Below are 10,801 nucleotides of genomic sequence, written 5' to 3' on the forward strand. Positions count from 1 at the left end.
CCACAAGTGTGATGTGTTTTAGGACTGCTAAGGAGGTTTGGAATGACATTAATGAAAGGTTTGGGCAGTTCAATGGGTCTAAATATCTTCAAATTCAGAGAGAAATCAGTTCAACTGTCCAAGGGTCATCTGACATTGCCACCTATTTCACCAAATTTAGGAGTCTTTGGGATGAGTTGAATTCCTTATATGTAGGCCCTATATGTTCTTGTGGAGCTCTTCCCAAGTTTATAGAGGATCAATAACTATTTCAATTCCTAAATGGGCTAAATGACTCCTATTCAACTGTGAAAAGTACTATTATGCTTATGAATCCCTTACCTCCAATAATTAAAGCTTACTCTCTCTTGCAACAAGATGAGAGCCAAAGAGAAACTCAAGCTTCAGTTCCAAATTTTTCTAATGAATCTGCCTCTTTCTCTGTATCCTCAACCACATCAAATAGAAATTTCAATCAAAGGATCAACTTTGACTCCAGGAAACCTAACTCTGTTTCTTACAAATATTGCAAGAAACCTGGACACACAATGGAGAAATGCTACAGATTACATGGTTTTCCTGCGAATTTCAAGTTTACCAAAGGCAAGAAATCAGCCTCATGTGTCCAGTCTGACATCAAATCAATCATCCTACAGTTTCTCCTCAACTATCTACTGAAAATTCTGCTCATGGTTTCACCAAGGAACAGTATCATCACTTGATAATTTTATTCCAACAAGTCCAGGTGTCTCCTAGTGCTGGTTCTGACAATCTTCATGTTGAGGAATCTGGATTTGCACATTTTCCAGGTTTGTTCACTGCTTATGCTGTAGAATCTACTGATTTCCATGTATGTGCATCTTCTCAATGAGGTGTAAATCCTTGGATATTAGACTCAGGGGCTACAAATCATATGACTCCACACAAACACTTACTTCACAACCTTATACCTTTACCTAAACCATTTCTTGTCACTCTATCTAATGGATATAAAGTTAAAGTGTTGTCAATTGGTTCTTTACATCTCAGGCATGACATCACTTTACTCAATGTCCTTGTTGTGCCTTCCTTTCATTTTAATCTAATTTCTATACATCAACTAATATCCCAGCTGAATTGTATAGCTATTCTTACCAATTTAATTGTTCTTTATAGGGCCCTTCTCTGAAGAGGACACTGGTAATTGGTAAAGCTGCTGGAAGACTATACTATCTACATCCTGATGCTGAGTTGTTTCTATCTCAACATATTTCTTCTGTTCTTTCAAATTCTGTTTCCTGCAATAAGTCTGATTTTCTTTCAATTCCTGTAAATAATCTGCCATGTAATCAGACATCTACTATAAATAAAATGGATTTGTTTTGGCACCAAAGATTAGGGCATATGCCTTTTTATAGAATGACTTCTATTCTATTCTTGTCTGATAAAGTTTCTTCAAAATAGTCTTTCATATGCTCTATTTGTCCAATGGTTAGACAACAAAGATTGCCTTTTTATGACAGCCACATTCATTCCACTGCTCCTTTTCAACTGGTTCATATTGATGTTTGGGGACCCTATAATACTAGGACATACAATGGATTTAGATACTTCTTAACTTTAGTTGATGACTATGGTAGAGCTACCTGGACACATCTTTTATCTTGTAAAGGTAATGCTCTTTCTGTGTTAAAAGCTTTCACCTCTACGGTCAAGACACATTTCCAATCCTCAGTCCAAACTTTCAGGTCAGACAATGCTTATGAACTTGGTAGCAGTTCTGAAGCTGCTGCTTTCTTTAGCAACCAAGGTATTCTACATCAAACTACTATTCCACATACCCACAACAAAATGGTGTTGTGGAAAGAAAACACAAACATCTATTGGAAGTTTCTAGAGCTCTCCTTTTTCAATCTAAACTTCCTTCTAAATTCTGGGGTGATTGTATACTAACTGCTACATACCTGATCAATAGAATGCCTCTAACTATCTTAAACAGCATTTCTCCTTATGAAAAACTGCATGGAAATCCACCTTCTTAATCTCATTTAAAGTCCTTTGGTTGTTTATGCTTTGCAACTTCTCCCAAATTTGGAAAGGATAAGTTCCAATCTAGAGCTATACATAGTCTTTTCTTAGGATATCCCTGTGCCAAGAAGGGTTACAAACTCATGAACCTCTCTAATTCTTCCATTTTTTACTCTAGAGATGTGGTATTCCATGAACACATCTTTCCTTATGGTTCAGCAACACCTTCTGCCACTCATCCCTCTACTTTTCCATCTTTTATGGATATTGATACTTCTCCTACTTCTGCTCCTACTGCTGCAACAGAAATGACTACAACATCTGATGTTTCTTCCCATCCCATTGGTGAACCAAATATTCCTACTACACCCTCTGCCTTACCTCTTCCCTCTCCTTCTATCTCCTATTCTACCCCAACTCCACCTTGTGTGCTTCAGCCTTCTCCACTTCCACCACCTGCTCCTACCTTAAGAAAATCCTCCATAACTATCATTCAACCCTCATATCTTCAAGACTATGTCTGTAATTCTGTCCTTCCTCTTACTCCTATTTCTGCAATATCTAAGGTATCCCACTTTGAGCTACATGTGCATGAACCTCAACATTACCAGCAGGCAACTTCTCATCCTGCTTGGCAAGAGGCAATACTAAAGGAATTTCAGGCTCTTGAGTCCAATCAAACTTGGGGCATTGTTCCCCTTCCTTCTCATAAAAAGGTCATCCCTTGTAAGTGGGTTTACAAGATCAAACAAAGGGCAGATGGTTGAATTGAGAGGTACAAAGCAAGGCTTGTTATCAGGCAGGACACTCAAATAGAAGGTATTGACTTCACTGAGACTTTTCACCTGTTGTCAAGCTAACAACCATCAAGTGCCTCCTGACCTTAGCTGTGAAAAGAGGTTGGACTATTTTTCAATTGGATGTGAACAATGTTTTTCTCCATGGTGACCTTCATGAGGAATTTTATATGAAGATACAACCTGGGATGGGTGTCTCCTATACTTCTGCATCTCCTCCTTTGGTTTGTAGACTCAAGAATTCTTTATATGGCCTCAGACAGGCTTCTACTTAATGATTTTCTAAATTGTCTGAAGCACTGCATTCCAGAGGCTACATTTCTAGTCTCAATGACTATTCCCTCTTGACAAAGTCTTCTTCTGATTCTCTAGTGGTATTGACAGTCTATGTTGATGACATATAATTAGCTGGTGATGACATTTCTGAACTTGACTCTTTAAAACAGATCTTGGATTCTCAATTTAAAATCAAGGATCTAGGTTTGGTGCACTACTTCCTAAGTTTGGAAATTTCTCAGCATCCCCAAGGATACTTAATGAATCAACAAAAATACACCACTGATCTTCTTCAAGAATTCAACTGTCATCACTTCTCCCCTGTTTCCACTCCTTTGGATTCTTCTCTGAAGCTTACTGTGGACATGAGTGCCCCTGTTTCTGATCCTAGTGTATACAGAAGATTAATTGGGAAATTGAATTTCCTTCAACATAAAAGACCTGATATTTCCTTCTATGTTCAACATCTAATCCAGTTCCTCCAGAAGCCCCAGGTTCCCCATATGATGGCAGCTATCTATGTTCTAAGATATCTTCTGAATGATCCTGCTCAAGGTATATTGCTCTCTAGTTCTGATAATTTGTCTCTTGTGGGATTTTCTGATTCTGCTTGGGGATCTTGTGCCATCTCTCGCAAGTCTGTAAGTGGGTTTTACATATCTCTTGGTGGCAGTCCTGTATCCTGGAAGAGTAAGAAACCGCCTACCATCTCCTTGTCTTCAACTGAGGCTGAATATAGAGCATTGAGGAAGCTAGCAGCAGAGGTTGCTTGGTTGGTCAGGCTTTTGGTTGACCTTGGTTTGGCTATTTCGTATCTTGTTCATGTCTATTGTGACAGTCAAGCTGCCCTCCACATAGCCAAGAACCCTATTTTTTATGAGCGCACCAAACACATCGAAATTGATTGCCATTATGTGAGGGAGTGCATCACTGTTGGTCTTCTCACTTTGCACTTTGTATCTTCTTCAGGACAACTGGCAAATATTATGACTAAAGCATTGCCCACCCAGCTGCATTATGGTATTCTTGGCAAGCTTGGTGTTTCATCGCCCTCAAGCTTGGGGGGGGGGGTGTTAGAGCCCAATCTACTGCACACACAGCTGGCCAAACACTGTGACCCGGCCCAGTGCTTTTATTCCTTATTCTTTCATTTTAAGTGTAGTATTTGATTCTTTCATTTTTACATACATTTCCTTGTAAATATAAATACAGAAACAAGTGGAGAAATAAAAGATATGCAGATATTTTTCCAAACTTCATTTCTCTGTTTCTCTTTCTTCTTTATCTCGAAGCTTCTGAGGTCTGACTCCAATGGAGTCACCATAGCTCGTTGAGCTTCATCATAACAATACTATCAAGGTGATAGCAGAATAACCAAGGTATTTTATAACAGAAAAGTGAGAACAAAGATCAAGAAAGACTAGATTTTAGCAAAATAATTGAGGTGTGTTACTCGTATCTAAGAACAGAGCAACTACAGTACGTACTACTACGAATGTAGGAGTTTAACTCAATAAAAAGATAACGAAGGCAATCACAGCCATGTATCCTACTGGAAACTTTAAGCACAAAGAAAGATTCTGACACTAGATTAATAGTTTGGCATCTTGTGATTGAATCTCTTCCTCTAGGAATTAATAATGGGCGACGAACCTACAAGTTTATAAAGTCGCTGGTGGCAGTTCTTGAAGAAAATTTATTCTGTGGAGGATAATTAGATTAATAAAATATTTTTTTTGGATATATTGAAATCTTGCTTCCAAAAATTAAAAGAGATATATACAAATTAACTTATACTCCATTATTTTTGTTTTTTCTTTGCCATCAAATTTGAAAATATTAGTTCAAACATTCCTTTTTTTTGTTGTCATTTGAAAGCTCCAGGACAGTAATTAATCTCTCAAAATAGTAGTGCTACTGTTTTCTACAAATTAAGTTGTAACTTTGATGACAAATTAAATAGGATATGCTGTATGAAACCAGATGGCCAATCAAAGACGATATGGTACATAGCGCTCCCTACTCCAAGCATTTAAGAGACTGGTAGTTTCAAGATTAAAGCATTAGGTTCTTAGAGCAATTCTTCCGTTTGGACATTTATTTAAAGGTGAAGTTAATTTTTATTTTTTTAGAAATTGAAGTTGTGTTTCGATAATCGACCAACAAGTAGTATTGCTTGGGAAAAAACCGAAAGGAATAATCATAACATTGTTACCAATTTATATAGTTAAAATGCTCTTCCATTGTAAAATGGGGCAATGCTACTGCAAATGGAGAAACTTGAGAGTATTTGTCGAGTGCATTGTAGCAACAAATAAACCAACATGATGCTAGGGCGATACTGCCAAGAAGGAGCAATTTTTAATTTATTATGAACTCATATATGGATTCAATAAGTTCTTGTCAATAACCACGTCTAGGAATGCCAAGGCAAGCTCAAATTTGACATCGATCTCAGGCTTGACACATAACGATCGATGTTGACACATGCTTTAAAATGAAAAAATCTAGCTATGGTTGAAAATTCAACGGTGATGAAGCAAGAATTTTCCAGCCTCTTCGCTTGTGTTTGCAACTCCAATTTAATCTTCACAAATAATGGAGGGTTTTACCTGGGAGAAATTCAAAATAGCCATTTATAAGTGATAATTAAAAAATAGCCACAAGTTCAAAAATAATTAAAATTTAGTCACTTTTTATATAAAGATAAATCTGATATTCAAAATTCGAAAAATATTCCAGCATAATATACTGGAATTTCAGTATAATGTACTAGAAGTCAAGTATATTATACTGGAAGTCCAGTATATAATACTGGAACTTCCAATATAATATACTTGACTTCCAACATAATATACCAGAGTTTCAGTATAATATACCAGTCTAGCATAATATGCTAAAAGTTCATAAACAGGTGCTCCAATTTCTAGTATATTATGTTGGAACTTTCCACGTGTTGGAGTTCCAGCATAATATGCTGAAAGTTCATACACAGGTGCACCAAACTCCAGTATATTATGCTGGAACTTTCCGTGTTGCAACAAAATAGTAGCTATTTTTCAATAACTTTGCAAATACTGACTACTTTTCAATTACCAGTCCTAAAACTGGCTAGCCCGTGCTATTTTTACGTTTTACCTCCTAATTATCATAGGGGCATTTGCATCTATATCCGCTTTTTTGTGCCACATTTTAACTTGTGCCCGCTTTGCAAAAAGAATTGCAAACGTGCCCGCTTTTTCGCATAACTTCAGCATACAGGGCTGAAGTAGCAAAGGCAATCACGCAAAACTTCAGCATTCTAGTAGCCGGGCCTGAAGTTCAGCTCTAGAGCTGAAGTTTTTGTTTTGTAAATGGCGAACTTCAGCTCCAGAGCTGATGTTTTTGTTTTGTAACTGGCGAACTTCAGCTCTAGAGCTAATGTTTTTGTTTGTAACTGGCGAACTTCAGCTCTAGAGCTGAAGTTTTTGTTTGTAACTGGCGAACTTCAGCTCTAGAGCTGAAGTTTTTATTTTTGTAACCGGCGAGCTGAAGTTTTTGTTTTGTAACTGGCAAAGTTTAGCTCTAGAGCTAAAGTTTTTGTTTTGTAATTGGCAAACTTTAGCTCTAGAGCTGAAGTTTTTGTTTTTGTAATGATAATGCAGTGTGGAGACAAAATCAAGAATGTGAAGAATAAATCATTTATCTACTTGCACTCGTATTTAGGGATTTGTAAGTTTCTGCAACAGCCATGTTCCTCTCAAGGCAGATCAAAATGTTGTATTAACTATTTTATTGTTTCCTTATAATATTAAATTACAGATATATATTTGCTTGCACTTGCTCATCAGGATTAGACACAGTAGAAACAGAGCTAGAAGTACCCAACATTTTTGTCGATATAAAGCTGTCAAACTGTTACACCACATTAATAATGATATTGTTATCAGTAGAAGGAAAGTTAAAATCTTCAAAAAAACTGAAAAAATTTGAAGGATAATCCTTCGGAGTGGGAAATGGGAACGGAATTTAAAAAGAATAAGAAGAAAATGAAGTAGGAGAAAGCGGGCTGAAGTTAGTTAAAAAAAGGATACAAGTTAAAAGTTTTTAAAAAAAGGAATTTTTACCTTCCTATGCCACATATGAAACCTTATTACCCTCAATGTTTAAGGTTAGAGATAATTACATTTAGTATACTAAATTACCATTTATATATCATAATTTAAAATAGGGATATAATTAATGGGGCATTTATATGAGGCATAATTATAGGACCGTATATTCCCACGTTTCTCTTTCCTTTCATCTCAACCCCCTTCCCACGTTTTACCTTTACACCTAACCCCCCCCCCCCCGCCCCCCCCCCCCACGTTTTACCTTTACTCGTCATTCCCCCATGTTTAGCGTCTGTTTTCTTCTTTACAGAACAAAAGCTACTCACGTTCTTCATTATCCTCCATTTAAATTCACCAAATATTGAAGTTATCATTCTATAAAATTCGTTCATATCTTTAGTCAAGTTGAAGTTAAACCATGAAGAATATCAAATCTCCCAAAAATATACCTAAAAAATCTACAGTATGTGATATCCTCTCTTTCGATTTGGGTGTTTTAACACCAAAATCACCAAAAAAAACAAGTAAAATCTACACATGCAATGGAACCTACTACTCACAGTTCATCTTCTAGACAAATCCGTGCCGAGATGAGAACAAAGCAAATGCACGATGTAGATGCTGGAGGAAGTGCTACACCAGGCGGCAACCAACTCAAAAGAAAGGGGAAAGAGGTATATGTAGATGACGACTTTGCTGAAAATGTCCCTAAAATTCCAACAGTTAAAAAATCCAAGTTGTCTCCTGTTTCCTAAAAAAAAACAAAGAAACAATCCAAAAAACTCCCAAAATTGGTTCAGAAAAAAAATTTGGTGAAGGTAAACACTTATTATTTTCGTTTCCAAATTTTTAGTTTTGTTTTGGATGTAAAAATCTCTGTTTTAAGTGTTTTGGTAAATTGTAGATTAGTTGTCTTAATTTTGTAGATTATTTGTAGTTGTGATTTTCTACAGTTTATAATTGTAGTTATTTTGTAGTCGTTTTGTAGTTATATTGTCGTTAGCTTTTAAATTTTGAAACAGAGCTGTAGTTACTTTTTCTTCCTACATTTTTGTAGTTAATGTTTATATTTGTAGATGTCTTGTAGTGTTTTGTAGTTATATGTGTGGGTAGGCTGTATTTTTTTGAAGCAGATTTGTATGTATTTTTTCTTCCTGATTTGTTTTTAGTTATTTGTGTAGTGATTGTGTAGTTATATGTAGATTAATGCTTCATTTTTATGCAGTTTACTAATGTGAAATAATTTATCATTTTGTGCAGAATGGACATTATTTTGCCCCACATAATGTGGATTATGGGGTGCTTAGATTCCACACTTTGTGTGATCCTAGCCAGATAAAAGAGTTATTGTCTCCAAATGCTTTAAAGATTTTTAAAAATACTTGTTTTGGTTATTTACTGTCTCTCCCCTCCATTTGCATGCAAAACCAAGCTATTCATCTTATGATTAAAAATGAACTCTCTAAGTCTAATGAATTATTTTTTTCAGTCCACTTGAAGGGAAAAATTGAATTTTTCATTGAGAGAGTTTGGTTTAATTACCGGTTTAAATTGTGTGAATCAGTTTACAGATTATGGATATACTTCTAGTTATGTTAGCAAGTTAATGAATAGCTATTTTCCTAACAAAAAAAGAGTAGAGAAGTGGTATTTGAAAAACATAGTAACAAATAGATCTTGGGTAAACGATGAGGATGCAGTCAAGTTGTGCATTCTTTATCTTTTGGATTTTTTTGTTTGCCCTTATGACAAAGATCATGTGTCTTTTATAGACCACTTTAGGTTCTATTTGATAGAGTCTGGTCATTTTGAGTCATACCTATGGAGTATTAAATCGTTCAATCAGATTATGGAATCCGTTAGGCATCGTCTAAATCCCCATGTACATTCTTATCTCATACGGGGATGCTCATTAGCCTTGCAAGTGTGACTTTATGAGTGTTGCTCGACCGTCAGCATGGAGCTTGCTACGAGGTGTTCTGACTCAATACCTCACATACTAATATGGTCAGCTACTAAGGGGCAGATTTGGTTAACTGCCTTTGAAGAGAAGATGATCAAGCCTGAGTGGATTAAGGTATTTTTTTCAGTTTTGTATGTTGCTACATTTACCTTCATAATATCTACAATTAGTCTACATTTTCTGCCTTAGTGGAACTAACTATTTTTTTTCATCATTCAGTTTACAAGCATGACTGAATCTTGAGAAGAGATTGAAGTGCTTACTCTGCCAAACAAGATTGAGTATGAAGATGAACAAGGTGCACAGTCATCAGAGGTTCCAAATGCTGATTCTCCAATATTGGAACCCAAACATACAGATTGTCAAGAGGACAAAGAATCTGTGGCTAAGAAGCTCAGGAAGCTAGAAAAGGGAATTGAGAAGGTATATTATTAACTACAATATATTTACATATTTTTGCTACAATTTATCTACATTTCATAACAATTTATGTAGTATACATTGTAGTTAAATTGTAGTATAATTCTATAGTCAGCCATATTGGGATTGCACACATTGTAGTTAAATTGTAGTATAATTGTAGCAATTTGTAGACAATTGTAAAAATAATGATGTGTCGTACATAATTAAACTGATTTGTAATTTATTTGAATAAAATTACCAACTAACTATATTTTTAACTTTTAGGTTGATGGAAAGTTAGAGGATTTTAGGAAGGCTGTATTTGAGGAACTCCATGACCTTCGAGTTTTTATAGATGATTCTGTGAAGAGTGTTTTGAATTTGATAAACAAGAGATATGATGTGGATGAGGCAAAGGTAAGAGTTGACATATATTTATATACCAAAACAAATTATGACATATGAAATAATATACTCAAACTAACATAAAATCTTTAGTTTGCTGGTAGTTCAACCAAAAACAATGACCAACAACAGGGAGTGAACAACCAGTAATTTCAGTTCAATATTGGTGATCAAGTGCATGCAAGCACAAGCAACACAGATATCTACAAAATACCTACAAATATATACATTTAGTATAAAACGTTATAGAGCATAGTTTTATTATTCACATTTTATCTACAACTTCCTACATATATCTACAACTTTCAAGGCAGCATTATCTAGTATTATTTACCTTTTTGTTTAATTATAAATTTAAGCTGCAGTTTGTCTAGAACATGTTCCAGCACATTTTGACTTATATTCAGAATTTCAAGAAACAACTGAGGTAGAACAAGCAGGTATAATATCATACTGTCATTCAAAATAAATAATTGTTGTTTATACAATTTTACATTCTTGTTAAGTAAGTTATGTTTTATGTAACAGATATTGAAGATATCAATGCACAATCCCCAATTCACGGAGTGACTGTAGCAGCTCAGACAGAATAAGTCATTGAGAAATAGCTAAATAAAGGTAAAGATGCACATCATATGGATGAAGTTGTTTCTGAAGGATCAAGCATTGATAAGAAGGGTGTGACATTGGATGACTTTGAGTTGCCACACAACTTACAATTGGTTAAGTACGACGAGCCCATACCAGATGAAGCAACCCCTATTCATCCGGGGAGAACCAGGCAACCGGGGAAACATGCACGATCACCTTTCATACCTCTATATAGTTCTGGAGGCAGCAACTCTATTGGACCTAAATTTTTCTACCTCAAGCACCCT

The 10,801-nt window shown here is 35.6% G+C and overlaps 1 protein-coding gene across 1 annotated transcript; it reads left to right on the plus strand.

Moving 5' to 3' along the window:
• Positions 1-357: 357 nt before the first annotated feature.
• LOC138877332 (uncharacterized) lies at positions 358-7,038 on the plus strand. Its single transcript, XM_070156933.1, has 9 exons — positions 358-582; positions 725-829; positions 1,135-1,287; positions 1,423-1,768; positions 2,206-2,712; positions 3,081-3,157; positions 3,230-4,129; positions 6,704-6,756; positions 6,861-7,038. The coding sequence occupies exons 1-9, from the start codon at positions 358-360 to the stop codon at positions 7,036-7,038; spliced, it is 2,544 nt and encodes an 847-aa protein (XP_070013034.1).
• Positions 7,039-10,801: the final 3,763 nt, after the last annotated feature.

The sequence above is a fragment of the Nicotiana sylvestris genome, chromosome 1 (assembly GCF_000393655.2).
Source record: "Nicotiana sylvestris chromosome 1, ASM39365v2, whole genome shotgun sequence".
NCBI lineage: Eukaryota > Viridiplantae > Streptophyta > Magnoliopsida > Solanales > Solanaceae > Nicotiana > Nicotiana sylvestris.

Coding starts and splice junctions, on each gene's coding strand:
- LOC138877332 (XM_070156933.1), top strand. CDS start 358: ATGAGAGCCAAAGAGAAACTCAAGCTTCAGTTCCAAATTTTTCTAATG. Junction 583..724: donor GAATTTCAAGTTTACCAAAG/GCAAGAAATCAG, acceptor CAACAAGTCCAG/GTGTCTCCTAGTGCTGGTTC. Junction 830..1,134: donor TAGAATCTACTGATTTCCAT/GTATGTGCATCT, acceptor TGTTCTTTATAG/GGCCCTTCTCTGAAGAGGAC.